General features: G+C 37.6%; 1 protein-coding gene across 8 annotated transcripts in view; it reads left to right on the top strand.

Annotated features, from left to right (window-relative positions):
• CADM2 (cell adhesion molecule 2) overlaps positions 1-23315 on the top strand; it is a 637102-nt gene that overhangs the window by 565739 nt on the left and 48048 nt on the right. For 6 of the 8 annotated variants that reach the window (XM_030471717.2, XM_030471715.2, XM_030471714.2 and 3 more), the window contains 2 exons: positions 1750-1928; positions 21939-22058. In XM_030471717.2, the coding sequence (XP_030327577.1) occupies positions 1750-1928; positions 21939-22058 (299 nt within the window). The remainder of the gene's footprint in view (positions 1-1749; positions 1929-21938; positions 22059-23315) is intronic. The other 2 variants (XM_030471720.2, XM_030471719.2) reach the window with 1 other exon arrangement.

Raw genomic sequence — 23315 nt, 5'->3', positions numbered from 1 at the left:
ACAAGGTGGCATCTAAATATTGCTAAAATATGTATAAATTGTCCTTATCTTTCAAGAGAAACATAAGTTACAGTATTTTTACTTTGAAAAGTAATATAAATTATATAGCAGTAAGTGCATTTCAGAAAAAATCATTTTGTTTACGTGTCTTGCCTAACTTGAAAGAAAATCATGTCATGGAAGTCATTAAGACTAGTTTTCTGTGCATGAGGCCATGTCTTGGCAAAATGTCTCTCCTTAGGTTCTTAGGTTTAATTCTTATTCTGAACACCTATTTAATAGGCTTTAAAAACCTGCTTAAATTAATGATATTAAGTATTTCTTGAGTAAGACTAGCAACTGATTTGACATTTGCTGATTTTGTAACAATGTTTTCTATTTTGTTTTATTATTTAGTCATGCAACTGCATACTTCAATAGGAAAATATAATATTATGCTCTCCTACCAAATATATGTGCAAATCCAGAACTGCTTCTGGCTGAAATTACTTAAGTAGTGTACCCAAAAGAAAGGGATTGATATTTGGGTTATAGTGTACAGAGCTTCCAAATACAAGTAATGTAGCAGTGAATCTCCAGGCTGTATATATCTTGCCTACATGGCTAATATCTAAGCACCTGAGATGCTCTATCTGTGAGATAGTCAGGATTCAGTAAGCCAATTTTTCACTCCAGTCACAGACCTGTCTTTTTGGTGATTTCCCTCATGTAGATTTGAAAGTAGATCTTACTACGTGTAAGTAAAGACTGCATACCAGTAATAAATACATCCTGCTGTCTGTTAGGCAAATCTCAGGAACTGTGGAGCTTCTTGACAGTCTTTAGGAAAGTTAGGTATCACTTGCCAGTGGGAAGGCGTGTGTGAATCTGCAAGACTGTCAGTTCCCTTCTCTGCAGCGCCCTTAACTTGCCTAGGGCGTTATTGCTGTCAGTGCTTTGCCTTTGGCTTGTTTGATGCAAGACCATAAGGCACAAGAAGAAAGGCTTCACAAAAGAGGGAAATCCAGGATTTAAAGTTAAATCTTATATTGCTTGTGATAACTTGCAGAACAAGCGATTATTTGAGGGAAGGATGCAGAAAGTGTGGAAAAAGGGAAGGGCTGTGATACAGCACAGCAACAGAAACAAATTTAGATTGTGTGTAAGATGTGCTACTTTGAGACTGATATGCCTGGTTCAGGAAGAACACTCAGCGCATGCAAGTGCACTTGTGAACGGCCTAAATAATTTTAGAATCCATTTACAAACCGTTTACATCTACCTCAGCCTGCTTGCATGATTTCTGATGCCTGTCAGACACACAGGGCCATATTGCTCATCCCACAAAGGCAAAGTTGTTTTCACTTAGCTTGCCAAGCATCTTGCCAAACTGTGGGCTCTGAAACCTCACAAGAACTATTGTTTAATTTAGGAAAGATCTTGGCCTGTTCCAGGACCATTCTGTTTCCTTTTCTGTTTCTCTTCCTTTCTTTGCTTGTTTTTTCACTTTCTTTAGTAGTTCCCATCCGGAATGGTGAGGTTGTCATAGAATCATAGAGCGGTTAGGGTTGGAAAGGACCTTACAATCATCTAGCTCCAACCTCCCCTGCCATAGTGACAGTTCATTATATCCAGTAACTCAAATTATCATTGAATATTCTTTGATGGCAGGTTACTATTCATAACTTTATGATGCTGCTGTTTCTGATGTGTATGTTACATATACATGCTTCGTGTATCTGATTAAATGGATTGCTTTGGATCCAACAGGCCAGAACCAGTACTGTGGACAAAGGACGGTGGAGAACTACCAGATCCAGAAAGAATGGTGGTCAACGGCAGGGTCCTAAGCATCAGTTTCCTAAACAAAACAGACAATGGCACGTACCGATGTGAAGCAAAAAATCCTATTGGCCGAAACAGCACAGAATACGTCCTGATAGTACATGGTGAGTGTGTTCTCATTAGTACTTTGGTGCATGTTATGCATATCTAGCATTTCAAGACAATACAATTAGTTGCATATGAGCATTACCAAAGGAATAGCAAGAAAAGCTGGAAGTATAATTTCACTTTTATGGATGATATCATGTAGCTGTGGGGAGTATGTTTAGTTCCTTTTATTGGCATGCCTCTCTTCATACAGTTTAAACAAAATATATTCACTGATGTTGTGAACTTTTTGCAAAGTAAGCACCTGTAAAAATGTTTTGCAGTATATTGGTACTGTTTTATAAGTACTTGCCTCAGGCACACACTGTTCAGATAAAGCTGGTTACAAAAGGATATATGAAGGGAAATATGGAAATACTAGACAGATGGGTGCTTGGGGTTTATATTTTTTCATAGATCATGAAAGACAGGACATCACATACTTTTCTTCAAACATGTTACAGCCTGCAACTGAGAAATTCGGGTTATAAAAGTTAGCTGTTCATTATCTGGCCTATCGTTACAGTCAATCCTCAAAAATATGTCATGTCCTAAATTCATGGTACTTCTAATAAAATCAAAAAAATATGAAGGTTCATATTAAATTACAGTTAATTTTATTTTCTTAATTAGGCAACAATACGTGTCACATGAAAAGAATAGCTGGCTTTGACACTGATCATGAAATAAATCGATAGAGCTCAGGTGTAGAAGAAGCTATGATGTAAAGTTCGCATTTGCGTTTAATAAAGCTTTGCAATATGGATCTATCAGTCTGAAAACGTAATATTCTCTTACCACAGATATATTTGTGATAATTCCTGGAGGACTATGAATTCTGTAATTTGAATTTCAACCTAAGTGAATACAGAGGTGAAAGCTCCACTGTAGCTCATGACGGTACTTTTTTCCTCTAGTTTTTTTTTAAAATACATCTTTTTCTAACTATCAATAAAATAAAATGAAACAATCTAATACAAATTATAGTCTATAAGTAGACATGTGGACTATATAGATTTTATTTGCTCTTGAGTGCACCCTCAGCAAGTTTACCAGTGACTGTGAAGACAGGCTGAGAGACTTAGGCTTGTTCAGCCTGAAGAGAAGGCTCAGGAGAGACCTTATAACAGTCTTCCAATACCTAAGGGGGCCTACAAGAATTCTAGAGTGGCCTTTTTAAAAGGACATGTAGTGATAGGACAAGGGGGAATGGCTTTAACCTGCCAGAGGGGAAATTTAGATTAGACGTTAGGAATAATTTCTTTACTGTGAGGGTGGTGAGACACTGGAACAGGTTGTCTTGGGAAGTTGTGGATGCCCCATCCCTGGCAGTGTTCAAGGCCAGATTGGATGGGGCTTTGAGCAACCTGGTGTACTGGAAGTGTCCCTGCCCATGGCAGGTGGGGTGGAATGAAATGATCTTTAAGGTCCTTTCCAACCTTTCTATGATGATTTCTGGTAAAACCAATATACGTTTCTTTGCTGTTTGTAGGATCTCAAAGCATTTTTACTAAAGGTTTAACCTGCCTTTAGGTCTTTGGGAGAAAACTTCTATTTAGTGCTACTTGCAGTTTTCAGTAATGAGCTATTTATTGGCACTGTTGATGAAATGTCATTTATCAAAAGAACCCCTTATTACTTTTCATTTTTCTTAAAGTTCACTATCAGTTTATGTAGGATTAGTGGCACAAGTAAGGAGCAGGTCTGTTTATGAGGAGCACAGAGCCTGTACTGCTGTGTGCGTATTTCTGTATTAAAGACAAACAGAAAAACTAAACCCTGTAACCTGGACTTATGTTGATTACTGCAAGAAAAGAAAAAGAAAAAAACGTGTCTTTTACATCCTGGAGTTGGTGGGTTATTGGTTGTTGGCTTCAGGCACAAAGTGCACTCCCTTTGATGAGGCAATGGCTTCTACGTTTACCAAACGCTGAAACTTCTGTTGCTTGTGTTTTCTGCCCAATTTATTTAGGTGATTATTTCTGAAAACATGGCCTTTTATAAGGGTAGATTTTTCTGTCAGTGGTGACTTTGCAATATGCCTCTATCAAAGAGTATTTCACGATCTCCTATGTGTCTTTCGCATAGTGGCATGCCCCCTGTTGATCTGATTATTTTGCAACAACTTCACAGCGGTCTGTAAAATCATTCATTATCAGGAAGGCATTCTGTTATGTTTGGCAGCATATTAGGCAAGTTATCAGGTTTAGCTTGCACATTGCTGACCTTTTCTGTTATGAGTACCACTGTTTTCCTAATTGCATTTCTGCAATTCCAGTGTTAGGAGTAGAGAAGGTAAATGTCAGGTGCTTCTGCGGTTTCTGAAACAATGAGAGCAGTGTGACAGAGTATGTGATGATGTTTAGTGCATAACAACTTACTGCATTTCAGAGTTAAGTTTATTTAAGTACAGAAGAGACTGACACAATTATTTTATCAAGTGTAGCACAATCAGTTGTATAGATCAATTTAAGCAGTGTCTTACCCCTTCTTTAGCTCATTACGTTCATGAATGTCTCTAGTGAAACATAATCCTCCTAAAATTATACAGTATTCTCTCTTTCTTTCTTTCTCTGGGGGCTAGCAAACCTACTTTTTATCATTTTCTGAGATGCATTTTTCCATTTAATAGAGGATGTATTTTTTCCTATATCTTCCTAAATATATCTGGGACCAGCCTTTGATTTCTCATCCCTTCCCCTGTGCCTAATGCGTTGAGGTAATTTTTTGTCCTACTCCTCTGTTACAGTTGATTTATCATATAAGTATGCATTCTTACCTTCAATTATTAGGTTTCTAATACAAGTACATGCCAGATTTAATATAATGGGGAGGCACCTTCGCAAAGATTTGGGAGAAGAGAGGGGAGGAATCTTCATGAGAGGAGAATCTCTTCATAAGAGAGTCTTTTAAATCATAGGTCAAGGAAGTAAGGTCTAGGAAAGGTGACCTACCAGGTCAGTTGTAAGGAGTCAAGGCAGAAGTGCCCTGAGTGCTAGTAGCCACTGCCTTCATGGAGCTTCTGGAAGTCCAGCTCCACAGCTGTTAAACAACTGTTTTTCTAGGAAACTCTTGAGCCCAGAGGAATTGCAGTGGTGGAGAGAAGCAATGATAATCACATGCCCAAGGTTAGAGAGATACTGTGGCTGATTCAGTTTTTCCAGGCAAGCTTGTGTAAGAAGGCAGGCGATGTCAATGGAATCCTCTGCAGAGGAAGGGGAGTGGAACCTTATCCACACCTTTTCTTTTCTTAGCCATACTGTGGGGGGTTTTTTTTAATACGTATTTTCTTTTGTTTCACTTCTACTTCAAAAAATTTTCAGTCTTTCTGTTTATTAAGGTTGTAAAATTTTCTTCTGGCTTCTATTCCCTTTTTTCCCCTATGAAACCCACTCTCAGTGGGACTCAATCTGCTAATTCTCTCCATTTCTGAAGTTATCTTCCTAACTTAGAGCAGATTTAGACAGCTTTAGGATAGAGAGAAGTTTGCTCAAAAATGGAACGTACAGTTTATCATAATTAGAGATTAAGAGAAAGCAAAGTATTTATACACATTAATTATACAAACCAAGCAAAGAGAGTCTCATGCCTTTAACTGGATCAACCTAGACACAAAATTTCACAGAAAAAGTGGTATTTTTTCCACTCTAAATGATGATGAAGTAATACTATTTTGATGTTAAATGATGACAGTGAAAATAAATATTGCTGTAGGTAGATGAATGGCAATCTGTCTAATATAATTAGTATCTGATAACATAAAAAGTCTTTTTAGATTTGTAGTATAATTAAAGAAATCAGACTTCAGAGAAACTGAATATATTTGAATCAGGTAAAGGCATGGGCTATTAAATATGCTCATGCTGCTTTGCTGAATCAATACGGCTGCTACTTTCATTTTTCTTAACTTTTATTATTAATGTCAAGAAAACACTTCATGAAGCAGGAAGGTGGGCACAAAGAGTTTATATGCAGCAGTACACAGGCAAGACGTAGTTTGGTCAGACATTTGTCTCATGCAGTAACAAAGGCACAAGCTTTAATGCCTGTAGCTGTTGTCATTTCTGTATTGTAATTGGCGAGCTTAGTGCTTTAAAAGTGCACTTTCTGGCTGGATATATTACACCCTTTCTTTGGTAATGGGCCCCAGGTAATTTTCACACTCTTCCAATTTATTAAGAATTTTCATTTACCTTTGTCTAAATACTAGTCATTAATCACCAGTAAACAGAGCTAGCTGTCAAACTCATGATGCTCAACCGAAAAACGCAGATTCCACTTGCAAAGCTTAGGTAATAACTGCATTCATTTAGCTCAGGTTGAGAAAGGATGTGGTCCATCATAATCAAACTGATGACACAGCTGTTACCTATGTAGCAGTAGTTCATAACATCTGGATGTCACCGCAAAAGACTTAGTTCAACATTACCTTGAGTGGGTGGCAAGTCAACATCATTGGGAAATCTTAATGGAAACAGCAGCATCTGGTAATTTGCAGCCCTATTTGAAATAAAGTACCTGGGTGAAATATCCTGATTTGCAAATCTAAAGACACACATTCAATTAATTGAAATATTCAGAGCTATAGTGTGTCATGTATCTGTTATCTGGCAGAGCAATATGGAAATCAACATGGATCAGCAGCTGCGGATGGTCAAAGCAGTTCTTACTGCCACAATTATACATATAGTAGAAAGCGATTGAGCCAGTAATTCAGTATGTCTGGGGAAGAAAAAGTGGGATAACATATTCCCTTATTCCCTTGACTTCAGCCTCTCAATTATTCTATATTTTTTTCTTGGGCAAGCTGTTTTTTGCAAATAAAAGCACTGAAAGACTGAGTTACATCCTCATTAATATTTCGATATGTACGTTCAAACAGAAGATCTCCTACAATGTGTAAGACCAAAGGTCTCACTGCACCTTTCCATTGGACTGCAATGTATTTATCTTCCACCTGCTTGTCCAGTCCCATTTCAAAACATTTATCATCTTAGCTTTCACAGTAACTTCTGGCAACAAGTTTCTGAATTGAATTATGTGCTTTGAGGGAAAAGTATTCTCTTTTGTTTGTTTAAGCCTGCTGCTTGATCTTTTCACTTCCCAACTTTCCAATCTATTTGGCCTCTTTTGCTGTTGTGCTGTAAGTATGCAGTTATAATCACTTTTTCTTTCATGCCGCTTCCCTTCAAGAGATTCTCAAGTATTTCCACCTCAGCCTCAGTTTCTAATTATGATCTTAGACTCTGCATTTCCTGGATTCATGTCTCTTGTATCCACTCTCCTTCTTTAATGGTCTCTTTTTCACCTTTTTCCTCATTTTTAATCTAGTACTAAAACTCTGTGATTGACTATTCTCCATATCTGGACCAGCACTATGTCAAATTTGCACCCGACGGTTTATTAACTCCTGCCTCCAAATACATTTATAGAGGTTCACCTTCTGCGCACTTTTCCTTCTATACAAGTTTCTTTTTAAATTTGTAGAAACCCTGCGGAATCCAAAACACGTCTGAAATGAAACAACCTCCATTATTTCTATCTGTTCTAGATTCCTTTATCTTTGTCTGTTCATTTGCCCACCCTCAGATTTTTATTATGTTTCATTTCTGTGGTGATATTCTCATAGAGGCTCCTCTCCTTCCTTTCTTTCTGTAACTCACTTGTGCACCACTCACTCTATGAAAGTAAAAGCTGAGTAGAACAGTAGTTTGAAATAGAACTGAGAAAGTGAGATTTTTTTTGTTTTCTTTGAAAACTGAGCTTTTCAGATAGGCAATAGACCCCCTGGTTTGCGAATACTTCCACTACAAGCCTCTGATAGATCTTGTGCGCTGCTTTTGGACACCTTATCCCCATAAACATATATCAGAAAACACAAAAAATATTTGCTGAAAGGGTAGTGGGGGAGGTCGGAAGGGAAGGAGTGTGCAGCAGCACATTCATCATAGTCTAGTTACCCTCTATTTTGATGTTAAGACCTTAGACATTGAGATTGCTGGACAATTTCTAGTTTCCTCCTTTATAGTTCCTGAGTTGAAACGTCTCATTTACAGACACATCTCAAAGAAAAGGCATTCTTTGCCTATGGGAAAATCCTACCCTTTGAGTGAACAAAGCTTGGGCTTTGTGAAAAGAGAATTGAGCAGACCCATGGTGTAATGGAACAATGAGAACATATACGGCCACAATAGAGGGTGTTTCGAGTTAAAAAAAAGACAAACCACATTGCCATTACAGCAATCAAAGCATATCAAAAATATGAGGCTCAGAAGACTGCTTAGGACTTGATTTGAAATTCTGAGCATGTGAATACCTCAGCTTTTTAGTTTTCAGAATCCTTTTTTTTGACTTGTATCTGTGTTTGAATTAAAAGAAAGAGAGTTTTTCAGTTTTGAGTCCTTAGAACAGAAGGGAAAAAGTCTCTCCTACTGCCATCCTTTAAAAAGTAGAAAGTACAGAAGACAACTCACAGGCAGAGGAGCCCAAGCTTTCAGCTGAAAAATAAATAAAAGGAATGCTCTTGAAGACTTTCTCCTTATCAAAGCCTTCCTTCCCCCAAACCATCTCTTTTTTTTCTGTTGTAAAAGCTGAGGTGTGGAGGAGTGAGTTTTCACTGTGGCAGGCCCAAGAAAGTAACTCATTATAACCCTATGTTAAAGGTTGCATTATAAATACAGAGAGAATGTCATTCGTGTGTTATTCTGCAAAGCATAGCCCTTCAAATTGTGTTGAAATAATTTGGTTTTCCATATACATCAATGTTTTAAAGTGACATTAAGCAATTAAATCATTACCATAACACTGAAGTTAACTTCTCCAGAGGACACTCAGTAACCACTAAAAGAGGTAGCACACACCTTAAAGCACAATGTAGATGAATGCTGTGCAATAGGCTGAATTAAGAAATCATTCTGTAGGATGGCTTTTATTATTGGACTAAAGAAGAATAATTTTTAGTTTACATTTTCAGGTATGAGATGTCTGTCAAGAAACTTATGGTGGAATTGTTGGCTTAATTTTATGGCTGAATTGTCCAGCTGTTATCCCTGACTACTCACAAGGCAGCTACTTTGAAATTGCTTTTTGTTGATAAATACTTGAATAGTGGGGTCTATAGCTGAGCTGTGTGAACTGTTATTTCTTCATTTATGGTGACTTTAGAAAAATGAGATACAATTATTTTTAGGGTTTTTTTCAGATAAGCTAAAAGTTATTTTGGAAAGGTCAAGAAAATAACATTGCAAACCACAGATTCGCTTTTGGGGAACCTGTTTGACACTCCTACACTTTTACATTTAAATATTTCATGAATTTAATAAAAGTTTTTAAATTTTGTTAGATAACATATGGATTCACATGGATTTTTATTTTTTTCCTCTCATACTGGAATGCTCTTTTAAATTATTGATTTCAGAGTATTTCATGTAAATTAAATCTGAATTTGTCATGGTTTTACTTTTCTTTTTCTTCCCCTCATGCTGGATGCAGCAAACGTGTCCAGATCCAACATTTAACAACTTATTCTAAAAGCCTGTAGTTTTGGATAATGTCTTCAATAACACACAACCCTTGAAAATATTTCATTTTTATGTACATAATAGTTGGCTAATTTGATAGGTCTTGGTTTGGATTCCCTATGTGATATCTGAAAAGGCAAAGATTGTGTATTAGTCTTGAAGCTTTTTTCTTCATACACAGTAGTTGCAAGAAGTTAATATTTTGGATGCTTGTACATGGGTAGAGCATCTACAGTAAAGTACTTCTTGAACTAGATGTACTAGATATATTGCTGTTGCTTTTTGGAAAAGACCTGTTTGATCTGATCTTAAGTGATATGTATTTCTAAAATAGTGCTGTTGAGTTTATTATCACTGATTTCCTATACTAGCATGACTTGCTTTAATTTTTCTGGGCTTCAGGCTTTGCTGTCGCTTATACCTCTAACATTCTTGAACTTTACTTCAATTGATATTTTTTGTTTGAGGGGTCAGAATGTAAAATTGCCATGTCTAAGAACATCATATGCAATCTTCATGAAGAAAATATAACTGTTAGTGGAATAATTTTACTTGAAACTGATGACAGAGTTGTAGTCTCACAGTTGCTAATGATCTTCGGTTTCCATCTAGATCATTTATTATTCACAAAACTCAAACCATAAAGAAATTATTAAAGTGACTTAGTAATCTTCTACATTGAAATTTTTCCTGCACCATTAGATGCTATGTGAAATGCAGAATGTCCTCTCTCTGTCTGTCTTATATGGTGCTTCTGTAACTTACCTTTGTTTTGAGAAGAAGTTGCTCAGTTTTGCACTCAATTCAAGAAAGGAAAATGATATTCTATGTGATATTATTTAAAATGTTCACTGGTGATGCTAGTTTGGTGATACGTCAGTACTGTGTTTTGTTCCAACTGAGATTACAAATCTCAAAATTACAAAAGGTAGCACAAATCATTAGTTCTGAGCAAATGAAGATAGATATAAATGCTTTGGGGAGATTACAAACAGCAGCCTGAGTTCAAGAGGGGTGTGGAAAGCTTCTGTAAAAATTACACATCTTTCTTAAAAAGCTTTGAGAATTTCTGTTTATAAAGTCTCTGATCACAATGAAGATGAGCACAGAGGTTCACAGAGAAGGCGGCACTTAGAAATTTGCTCATCTCAAACCATTAGTATTTAATTTGATGTTAATAATTATTAGTTCTGATTATTCTATTTTTCTATTCGTAATTTTAATGACTTGTGAACTTTTTCTGGAGTTTATCCTAGCCTGCATTTCTATATTGTATAAAGGAAAAAAATGTACAATGATATTTCTTACAGTATTCTATTAGTATTTTACAGTAAATAGGATTTCCTCCCCCCTTGTTTTCAGTATTCTTCCAACTAACAAACAAATCAAACTGACAAAAATTTGAAATTTTCCTGAACAAAATTTTTAAATCTTCATAAAATCTTTCTTCACAGCATAGGTTCAGTCTAAATTTGTGGTAGGACCTAAAGCATCTTTAGCCCCTCCTGCAAAAGGGAAGCTTCTAAGCTATAATCACAAACTACTTTTTCTAACTGTTACTGCTTGAATTCTTGACACAATAACATTCTCTTTGCTTTGTAATTCAAGTCACGTTTTTTATTGCTAAATAACATCACAGCCTTTCTGCATTGGCTCTTCCTCACTCTTGCTATGCTTCTCTGTGAATCGCTTTGACTTTGTTTCAGGGATTCAGAACTGTTTTGACAGCTTTCAAGAATGCTCATTGCATCGATCTTGCTGTATGACTCCCTTGGAGAGGGGAAGAGACAGCAAAAACTAGCCAGGAGGACCATAAGGGTGTATCTCAAAACCATTCTCAAGTTGCAGAGAGAGAAAAACAAAATACCACACAAAAACCATTGCTAGCGTGTAAGAGAACCAAAGTTGATAAAGTTGGTTGAAACACCAGTGCCTTATGGGGATCTCCCACAACACTCTGACTTTTTTCCCAAAGCTGTGGTTCCCTCACTAGCACTAAGACATCTGTAAGCCCTTGTGAAGAAACTTGCCTGGCAGGTGCCTGTGAGCAGGTTTCCAGGTATCTGCTACGACTGCTGGAGCTCATGTTATGATGTAAGGTGATGTGCCATGTGTGAGAAGAATGGTCCAAGCAATTTTCAGTCAGGATTACTTTTCCTTTGTTAGAAGGTCTGAAGACAGAGGAATTAAAGTTTTTATTTCTTTATCCTTTATCTACTTTATACTCTGAGATGCATTTCCTTTACCTTTCTTTCACTGGTATCTCCACAGCTTGTTTATTCCCCAGATATGCCCTTGAAGAAAAAAATTGCTTTTGCTTGATAACCTCACGCCTGAGGAGGGTATATCTTTCAGCTGAAGCTACCCATATTAATCCTTATGGCAAGTGAAGAAAAAAACAAACCAAAAGAGAGGAGGAAGGACAGAAAAAAAGTTTGGCAGGGTAAAACTGTAGGAGTGGGTAAAGTGTTTTATTCTTTAGATATTGTTGTGGGTCACTTCACTTGTGTATTTGTTTTTCCCTCTGTGGTTTCTGTGGTTTGTATTTTCTGCAGGTTTCCTAATCCTTGATTGGTAGGAGGCAGGGAGGAGTTGAAAGAGGCTGACATGTTGAAGTGCTAGTTTGCTGTTTGATTGAGGAGAGCTCTGGATGCCTTTCATCATTTACAAGCAGGAACTGGAATCTCTGCATTGCTTTGCATACCATTTTGGTTAAAATAAATCAGCAGATATGACCAAGCATTCTTTATAACTAATACTGCAATGTTCCATTGGTGACCTGTCCTATCTGGTGGCTTAGTATAGTAGTTAAAGCACTAAATGTCTGCTTGCCTGAAGGGAAGCTGGATGATTTTAATAAAATTAAGTCTTGCCTATACCCCACCACACAAAATACTGTGTTATACAAAGCCAAAGAGTCGTGGGTGGAATTTAACTACACGTATAGAACTCTTTTGAGGGAAAAAAAGACTGAGCATAAAAGATTGACAGCTAGAAAGTTAGGGCCTTGTTTTCTCAGGTAATGTGTTACGACGATAAGAATGCGAGAATTAAATGTATTAGTCAAAGACAGTGCAAAGAAGTGCAATAAACTACATTTTAGGTTGCAAAGATGCCATTAACTTACTCAAGGTGATTTTCAATGGGATACAGCTATCCCACTGTGATAAAGCATTTCAGAGCAGTATTGGACCCCTTTGAATTTATTTTGAAATGAAGTAATTTAAAACAAATAATGCTCTGTTATCTCTTTTTACTAACCTTAAAATTACTGCAGTGACTTATGAGTTGTTAAAGCAATTTCAGTGATCCAAGCTGAATTTCTCAGCGAAATAAAGGCAGAATCCGTAATAAAATAGAGATCAGCGGTTTGTTTACCTCCATTTAGTTTCAGCACTTGTCTCCTTAGTAAGGAAATTTTAGCAAATTCTCCTTGGCTGCCTCCTTCTTCCTAGTGCAGTTCTGGCTGAGTTTTTTGAATCTTCTTTCACAGAAAGAGTCAAGTGTCATTCTGAGAAAGCTGTCATCTTTGTTCAAGGCTGTTGGTGTCTGAATTTGTATTGTACATCAGCTTTTCCTTATAGGTTTTCAACGGCCAGCTGCCAGTACTTTATTTCATTTAATTCTGAATATTCCTATTTTACGGTTTGGAGAAACAAGGAGATATGGCTTGTCTGATTACTTAAAAAGAATACAAATATACATCAGAGCCTTGATGTGATTTTTAAGCAGTGGCAATGGGCGTAGAACATAATAGTGATAGAATGTGTGCTTCTGGGGTAAATGATGCTGGCTTTATTCATGATGTTTGGTGGCTTTTGTGCTAACATTTTGTCATGAATGCAGTGAAATTGGCACTTCAGGTATAAGGACAACTGCTTTTTGAAATACAATTTTAAGAGGTTTTCAGGTTTTGATTGTTTTAGGTTTTTTAGTAGAGGATTAAAGTGGGACTCAGGAGATCTGTTCTGAACTTCCCTTTTAGGCTCAGAAGTCTGTAAAATATAAAACATTCTGCTTAATTCTTCTGTGTTCATTTCCCCAGCTGTGAAATAGGAATAATGCTACCTCCTTTTCCCTACCATTTGGTCTTTATTGTCTAAATGTCTAAAACAAAACCTCAAAGCGGAGATATTCTTTACCGCATATATATTTGTTAATGTAGAGTTACGAACAAAATCAAGACATGTATATGTGCCTTTTTGTAAGTAAATCTTCATTTGATGCTGTAGTCTCAAACGATGCTCTAAAAACTGTACCTTTTTATTAAAAATGTTCAACTACAGAATTTTTTTTCTTACTCTATTGCATGGTCTGCAAATTTTACTTAATTTGTCTCAGGCAAGTTGCATAAGCTTCAGTGATTTACTCAGTGCAGTATTTGTAACTACTTTAATTAGACAGATGGGCTTTTATACAAGATAAAATGACTCCCTTAAAGTAATAGGCTTTACTAATATTACTACTATTAAATGGGAAAGGACTTTTTTTAACTACTGTAAAATCTTAATGGTAACTTTCGGGAAAAAATAGGTCTTATAGTATGTGTTTGAAGTAATCTGAAGTACGTATTGTACTCCAAAACATGAAAGATTAGTATTTCTGTTGAACGCTAGTTTTGATTTGTTCTTAAAGGTGCATCTTGTGCTGATAACCATTAATAAAGTAAAACTTAGAGCACCTGAAAACAGATTCTTCAGTATTAAAGAATTTACCTATTTGAGAATTTAGATTTTCTTTGTACTAAAGATAATCTTCAATATTTAATCATCAGGTCAAGTTATTATCTTACCAAGTTTATCCTTTTATGCTCTGTTTATCACCAGTTTTAGCACAATTAAAAAGTAAAAAAATTAATGCATTGCAATGAATTTGTTTTCTACAGTACAAATGTTGTAATTCATGTAATCTGCATCACTAAAACTGAACAGCAGTAGATAAATGTATTGTGAGATACTGCATTATGTCACCTTTTATTCTACTTCACTGAGAGCAAGAATGGTGAGCTGTTTAAATGGCTAGACTGGTGATAAACAATAAGTCTGATGGACAATGAAATGGAAGCGTGTCCCAGCATCTCAGGGCCTTCATTGTAACTTCTCTTTCTGTTTGAAGGGAGCTGCAGCTAGAGTGCTTTTACCGATCACGAATTCAGTGGAGTGCTGTGGGGAGCAAAATGATCCCTAAAGTAAGCACTGAAGGCTTCAAAGGTCAAACCCTACATTTTGAAAGTTATCAGCCAGTAGTACAATCATTAAATGTTCATGTTAGATGCTTTCCTGTGAAATGCTTGATTCAGGTTTCCTGTGGTCCCTATGTGCAACTCCACCAACTGTGTGTGTAAGAGACTACTCTAGTCTCCAGGTGACAAAGCTGTATTCGTGGCAACATCTATGCTGTGGAGAAAGGTCGTGTTTTGCTAGCTGGGAAATTCTATTCTGTGAAGGGGAGAGGTTCAAGAGGGAAGGGTGGAGGCTGCCTTCAGTCACCATGCTTTGCTTGTTAGAGCCCCCAGGGAAGGTGGCAGAGATGGGTTTTATCTAAATATCCCTCACTGGCCACCTGCCTGAGCCAGTGCCCCACAGCACGGTGTGAGAGCTGGCCCAAGCCTGAGCAGCCGCACCTTTTGAGGGGAGAGTAGCTGCACAGCCAGTCCCTGCTCTCAGCCCTCCCTTAACATTCCCTTCTTACTGCATTAAGGCACTTGCTTCCCATTGCTTCTTTCTTGTCACCTTCCTGAGAGCCACAGATCCTTGTTTTCTGATGGCTTACACACCTGTCCCGAGTCTGACCTGACTTCGCTGGTGGAAAATCAGCCTTTCACACAACCATAGTCTTTGTTGGTCCTGCTGTTGCTGTGATACACAAAATAGATGAGATATTCAATAGAGGAGTTGTTTCAAGACAATTAAAGGCAGTCAACTTTTTCTTCATATTTCAATGTCAAATGAGATGCATAATCAGAAATAACTTGCTACTTCACCTTGTTTTTTCATATTCATCACGTTTTTTATTTTGTCATAACCAATTCTGCAGTTAGTCAGAGCATGTGTTGTAAAATGTGCCATGATGTGATATCACGTCCTCATCTTAAAGGGTGAACTTTTAAGTGATTTGGTATGACACCATGCTGCCAATACTAATATTGAAATGGGCTTTGTTCTTTTGAGTTATATTCTTAACTTTCTAAGGGTAGAATTTGGGCCAGGGATGTGTAGATACAATTTTTTTACTTGGCTTTTTGAAAATAGAAGGAAACGTTGTCTTTTTTGTTGTAATCTTTAATGCTTCATCTTCCTTCATTTGCTACTGAAACCTATTGCTTTTGAAATAGGAAAAAAAGCCCCACCAAACTATGAAACTTTCTATAAGAAGAGAGAATTCTTGTTCTTCACGGTTCCTAAATTAGGAAAAAAGAGCAATGAGATCAAAATCCTACTATCATTTAATACTTGATTTTTTTCCTTTGTCCTGACTGTGCAATCAAACTATGTTTAATCAAACTTTAATGAACTTTCCAACATAGAATCATAGAATAGTTAGGGTTGGAAAGAACCTGAAGATCATTTAGTTCAAACCCACCTGCCATGGGCAGGGATGCCTCACCCTAGACCATGTCGCCCAAGGCTCTGTCCAACCTGGCCATTTTCTAACATGTAATATCATCTACAGGCCCATTAAATGTCTTCAAATCCTGGGACTGTGTGAATTTATTTTCTTTTCTTTCTAAGCTGCCTGGCCATTTTGGCCCAGCTGTATGTCTTGCATTATGAACTCATCCACCGCAAGTCTCTAATGGTTTTAACTGGGAGTCTAGAGCTACATGGAGTTTTTGTTAAAAGGGTTTGGATATTTTTTAATGACATCTGATTTGTTAGCAAAAATGTCAAGCACATAATTGCCATTTCGGAGTTTCATAAATCTGACTCAATTAGTAAAAAGAACCCCTTGACCTCATGTCCGTGAGCCTTCATGATCATTCAGTCTAAGTGCTAAGGAGCTATTGGCACATGATATTCAAGCTGAATGATCCTTTTGTTCAATTCCGTTTTCTTGGAGCAAGGCTAAATGTGCAGCTCCCTTTGAATTTAAAACCTTGCTAAATTATTTAGTACTACATGCCACAGACTGATTAAATTTTGCAGAGAGTAGTGAGATTGTTTCCCAGGTAGGTCATCACTCAGTTCAGTTTACCACTTAAAATTTCTTTCATTCTCAGTCAAAATACAGCAAGGGCCATCCATCATTATCACATTGTCCTTTAATTTTTCTGTCAGCCTTTGTCAAGCTTGAAACAAAAGCCTTTACATTTTTATCAACTGCAGCTATTGTTGCCTGAATTGTGCTCAGTCATTTCAGAATATTGGTTGTGTTTTTACCAAACAAGTCAAATATTTGCAATAGGTCAGATCTATCTTTCACATAAGCCCGCTAAACCAAACAGAACCATTTCTCATTTCTTTGGAAATGGAGAGTAAAAATGCTTAGGGCCAAGTCGGCAGTGAGAGTAAATTGTCCAGGCTCCTTGCACTCAAATGAATGAATGTCTTCTGCCTTAGTAAGAAGAATGTGGCATCAATTCAAGAAAGAAGGAGCGGCAAACAGGAAATTTTGATCAGGCAGGGCTTGACGGTGTTTGGAGATGATCTTGTACACACTATTCCACCACTCGTAAACAGGTTATATCTGTGCTTCTGCTAAAGAGCAGCCTCCAGACCAAGCCACGCATTGCATGCTCCTCCTTTATCCACTGTCCGGTCACAGTCAGCCATCAGATTACGTGCTGTCTGCCTTCACATTGCCAGTACTTGATGGCATGCTAACAGACAGTAGTGGCCATGAAGAACGCCTTTCTAGAACCTTCTGCCATACTTGTCTGTGCAGCCTGAACTGTGACATCACGTCTGGTCCTCACTGAAAAGAGAGTTCTTGGCTGAGCATTTGCAAATAAGCTCAGACCCCCCTGTGCCACTAGAGATTGCCTAGGAACCCATCTCCTCCATCAAAAATCCAGTTCAGGTCCTACCTGTATAACCTGTGGGAACATAACATGAAAAAGAGTTGGGACTGGAGTCAGTAACTCCCCTTGGCATGAAGTCTATTTGCTATTTCCAGCAACTTTTTTGGAAACAATTAGTTCTCTGTGCAATGTTTGTATTTCAGAGGTAGCAAAGTGATGAAGTGAATACCAGCTTTAGGTACATTATTGAATTTTTGGCTGAATTTCTGTCAGCGAACGTTCATTTTAGGAGTGAGGTTTCAAAATTAACTTTGACTTCTAGATATCTGAGCATGGCTTTTCTACCTTCTTTGGTTCCCCATCTGCAAAATATAGCTATTTTCTGCTTCACAGGAGACTAAGGATTAATACCTTAGTATTACTGAAATAGCAGCCTGGTGCATTGATCTGGGTATGGCTGCTTGAATTAAAAAGTTCCACCCTACGAGGTCGCTTGGTCATAATGATCCTTGGTATTTAGTGGCGTGAGTGTCATAAACAAAAATTTGTTTTCATATGAATGTGTGCAACTAGGTTCAGAAATTGCAAGGCCAGAAAAAAGAATTAAGTTTCACTCCAACACAGGTTTCTTGGGCAGAAATCTGTAAATCCATTCTGTTAAGATCCTTCTTGACAGAGAGCTCAAGAGGACAAATCTACGTAGTCCCTTTGATAGCATGTCTCTGAGCAGCTGCTAACAGGCAGCTCTGGATAACATAACATATGCCTCACTAGTACTATAAGATAGGTGTGCCCTGCAGGAAAAACAATGACCAAAAAGTCCTACAGGACAGTTCAAGTTGTAATTCCCTTTTCTGGTATGTAAATGGAACGGGACACCTTCTTTTTAAAACACATTGATTCATATGCCTTAAACAAAGCCTGTGCTATTGAGATCAGTTTATAATTGTAGTCTGTCTGATTTTGGGAACTACCAAACCTGCTTATCTCCTACACCTCCTTGACAAGAGATTGAGGGACATAACTGCATTCTGTTATGCAAAAGCATTTTCAAGGCAAAGACAAGTAAAGTTTTCACAAGAATACATAAATTTTCTTGGATGAACTGATAAAAGAGCCTTTCTGTCAGACTCAGTAGGACTGGGGTGCCCTATGCATGTAAGTCTCTTGAATGTGGGGCTTGGGTGTTTTTCAGAATGATGATCTATACCTGGATTTGGGCTGTCCAAAATAGGATTTATGGATGGGATATTGTCCAAGAGTTCCAAATGTGTTGTCTGGAGAGCTGTGAGCTATTCTGTTACGTTACACTTCACTTCTTGTGAGACCTCACTTGGAGTACTGCGTGCAGTTCTGGTGTCCTCAACATAAAAAGGACATAGAGCTGTTGCAGCGAGTTCAGAGGAGGGCCACGAGGATAATCAGAGGGCTGGAGCACCTCCCATATGAAGACAGGCTGAGAAAGTTGGGGCTGTTCAGCCTGGAGAAGAGAAGGCTGCGTGGAGACCTCAGAGCAGCCTTCCAGTATCTGAAGGGGGTCTATAAGGATGCTGGGGAGGAACTCTTCCTTAGGGACTGTAGTCGTAGGACAAGGGGTAGTGGGTTCAAACTTCAACAGGGGAAGTTTAGATTAGATATAAGGAAGTTCTTTACAGTGAGGGTGGCGAAGCACTGGAATGGGTTGCCCAGGGAGGTTGTGAATGCTCTATCCCTGGTGGTGTTCAAGGCCAGGTTGGACAGAGCCTTGGGTGACATGGTTTAGTGTGAGGCGTCCCTGCCCATGGCAGGGGGGTTGGAACTAGATGATCTTAAGGTCCTTTCCAACCCTTACTATTCTATGATTCTGTGATTTACACATCCATTCCCATTGTGCACCCTCATGTTACGAAAGAAGCTATTCCACTGGGCAGGTGTGAACCAGGCATTTCCAGAGTCCAGAGCAGACTTAATTGCTTTGGCAATGCAGTGCTCTTCAGGCTGCTGATTCCTGGTTGCTATCTTGTGCTGTAGTCTTTGAGAGTAAGGAATTGTAATGCTGTGAGCAAAGCAGACCAACTGCAGTCATTTGCATGGTGAATTTCACCTTACTCTGCTAAGAAAGAAAAAAAGCCAATGCTATTGATTGTATTTACGTTTCTTTTGAGAACATATGTGTTTTTATTTGAGGCTTCTGACATGCTGCCATTTCAGTGTTTGGCGTTAAGAGTTTGTGACTTTGATTGGGAAGCTAATTTCTGCATAAGTTTCATTTTTTCTGATCAGATCAAGAATGATGAAATCTATCACATCTGTTTTAAAACACTGATATATCCTAGGTCTTGTTAACTAGTCTGTTTCCTAGGTAGCCTTTCTTTTAAAATAAGAAACCTTGTTGGAAATACTTTAGTCAGAAGAGAAACCAGAAAGCAGTGAACTTCTAAATTCACCAGTGACTCATTTAAGCTATTATGTGGTAAAGTAAGTAGACGGTGTGTTCACAGAATGGAAAACACTGTCATAAAACCATAACTGTACTTGCCAGTTGCAGTTAACTTGCCATTGCATTGTCTTAAGTAAATGATATATTTAAGAAAGATAATTAATGGAACCGTAAGTCACACTAATTAGGTTTTATGTACAAGACTGATTTGTAGAGCTTTCCTAATAAACAAGGCTCTGCTCTCATTATGAAGTAGGTGGGTTGTTTCTGTTCGATTTCGTTTTCAGCAGATACCAGGGAAGCAGCTTCCCTTTATGAGAAGCAATTGCATAGATCAGTACATGTGACATGTATCTTTTTGACATGTTAATTTATTTCTAATGCTTGTTATACTCAGTTCTGTTTAATTATTGTGGTACTCACGCTCCAGGTAGTGTTACCATTTTTCCTGGTGATTAATGTGGCTACACCGTGGGGTTTTTTAAAAGCCTGTTCTAATTTTTCTATCTTGGGATTATTTTGTACTGAGAAACAGATTAAATATCAATATACAACAAATGAAAGCAGGATCTCATGCCGTTTTCTGATGGCTTTGAAAGTGGAAAATCCTCCAAGTATAGATTCCACAGAGAATAGTGCTGGTGTTTATCAAAACCAGAGGAATACAGAAAATTGTAGGCGACTCAGATGTTAACTGACAAGGAGACTTTTAAAGTGGCAAAATAATCTGTCATCCAATATGCAAATAAGGTAAGCATGCTAATTTGAAGTCTTGAGGGTAATTATGCAATGCTCAACTCAAGGACTCTGTGTCTGAAATGTGTTCTGTAGGACCCAACACTGTAAAGCTCATGAGCTACTTCAGCTTCCATTGATTTCAGTCAGAATTGATGGTACTCAGAGACCAATTGCATTTCTTTCCACAGCAAGGGAAGACAGATCGTGGGTCAGATTTTTGCTCTTTCATTGCATTGAATAGCACCCTTCAGAAATATTTTCACTGAAATCGGTGTGGAATGGGTTACTCACCATCAACGGCTGAGAAACTAGTCCTTTCCTTTTAAACCTACAGTATAAATAATCTGAAAAATGTCAGATGCTTTTTATGTCCTTGTGGAAGTGCTTTTCTCTAGTTCTCTTTGGGGCTCTTGTTTATTCTTTAAAACCTGCAATCACCTTATAAGCAAAGTGATACTGGTCTTTATTGCTTTTGGCAGTGTAATCAAAACATTTTCAATCTGTACATCTGGTTATGTTCTGCTCTGTACTGGAACATTTTGCAGCAGACGTTGGTTCCTCTGCAAAGAAGCTGCAGCACACCAAAGCTTGGCATCTCTGCACTTACCTAATCAAAAGCTGAAAGGGTTTTTAGGATGCTGGTATCAGGGCTGTGCATTTTTTCTGGCTTGTATGCAGGGAGGGGTTAAGAGTAGTATTATTAGCATTTCTGATTTTTAGTTCTAAACTGGTTTAGAGAAATACTGATGTGTGTATTAAGAGTAAGTTTTAAGCATTAAGGATGTCTGAAAGATGATTGTGCCTGCTACTTAGGGTAAAGATTTTGAAATATACTCTGCTCTGGATCTTAGCAGACAACTGTGTCTTAAACAAATGTGTGGGAAGAAGAAAAGCAATCCGGAAAAAGCAGCTCCTATAGTTAGTAGCATTTTCTCCCCTTTTTCCTTCCATTGAGTCTGTCTGAAAGTGGGTGTTTTAACATACAGCCATTTCTCGTTAACATGTGTGTGTTTATTTTAGCATGATGGTGTTGTGTTTTTTTCATCTCCCACTCTGACACAGCATGTTTCATCTGTATATGGTTTCTAGTATATGAGACATTTAAAATGGCTCAGTGAAGAAATGGATTCTTGTCACTTAAACAGTCACTCTCCAGATCTGTGGAAACTTGGTCATTTTAACAGTGTTTTAAATTCTTTATGCTTGAAAAATTGAGAGTGATATAATGTCAAGAATTTAAGGTACTCTGTTGTACCCGTAATAATTTATGTTAATCATGTTTTAATTTAGTCATTTTCGACATACTTGTATTTACAAATTAAACCACTATTATGGTTCTCTTTTGTTTGCATGATATGATTTTATTTTATATTTTTTTTCCACTCACCAGATGTTTTCAACACTTTGCTTCCCACTACTGTCATCCCCTCCCTTACCACTGCAACAGTCACAACCACTGTAGCCTTAACAACCAGCACAACCACATCGGCAACAGCCATCAGCACGAGAGGTACAGTATGTTTCTTTGTTATGGCCTGAAAAACACATTATAAATAGGAAATCATAGGTTTGATTTTTAAAAGGGATAGAAATTGCTGAAGAGAAGGTTCAAGCACTTTAGTTCAGTATGTATATTTAATAGAATAATCCACAGGATGGTAGATGGTTAAGAAAGATTTCATATGACCTTGAATATTTTCTTTGCTCTAGCAGCGTGTATGTGAACTTTGACAGGATGCTTAAATTATTTGTATACATTTGCATTTAATTTTTTTAAGGTTAGTAAATTAACTTTAATGTGAAATGCAAGCAAGCTATTTTTAAATAAACATGACCTTTTAAGACTGGTTATTTCAGGTGCTAATGTTTAAAACAAGTTAGGTGTTTTGGCACTAGAATTACTGTTGATGCAATTTTGCTTGATGACAAAGAGCCATCACATCACATTACATCATCCTTGTTGGTCTTTTACAATTTAAGGTATTCCTAACTTAGATGTGTCTTTATTTCACCAGAACTAGAATAAACGAGCTGAAATTTCTCCTTCCACTCCCTGCCCCCCATCCTGTCAGGATTTTGTCTGTTACAGCTTTTCAGATGTTTCTAGTAATGCTTTGCCTTGTTACGAGCAAAACGTAAAGCTTAATTTTACTGTTGTATTCAGTGATTGATCAGATAACTGTTAAACAGCAAATATGTGTGTGTACTGTGTAGCTAATCATCTCGCATGGTGAGTGAAATGGCAGAAGGTTCCTATGGGGTCTGTTGAAGGCTTTCATTGTGCAAGGATGGAGGAAATAGTATTCCCGTACCACAATGCAAGTATTCACATGATGGTGTGTAGTTATCCCAGGAAAGTGAAGACAGAGTTATGAAATTTTTTTCTTTCTGGAAGCATTGTTACGAGTCAGATGTAGTGATGTGCCACACTTGTAAGAATAAGCTGAGCTAGATGAAAGTCCATTCTATAAAGAATGTGATAGCATCAGATCACCTAACGTCTTCCTCCGCAGGGCATTGCTATTTTAATATTGTCGCCTTCATATAATAATGTGTCATCAAACCTGAAGTTACATTTTTAAGCTTTAATATTACTTACAGTGTGAAAAAAATATTGTTGTTTTAGTGAGAAAGAGTGTTACAGTAGTCCTGTTCCTCCAGGAAAAAAAGGGTAGACCATGGAAAACAACACAGTGCTTACGAGTCAGAGTAGCTTCAAGTGGAGCATTTCCTCAAAAAAACCAGAATGACAGGAATGATCATGTCT

Source organism: Strigops habroptila, chromosome 2 (assembly GCF_004027225.2).
Source record: "Strigops habroptila isolate Jane chromosome 2, bStrHab1.2.pri, whole genome shotgun sequence".
Classification (NCBI taxonomy): domain Eukaryota; kingdom Metazoa; phylum Chordata; class Aves; order Psittaciformes; family Psittacidae; genus Strigops; species Strigops habroptila.
Note: the sequence above shows the minus strand (reverse complement) of the source record. Positions and strands in the feature narration are given on the sequence as shown.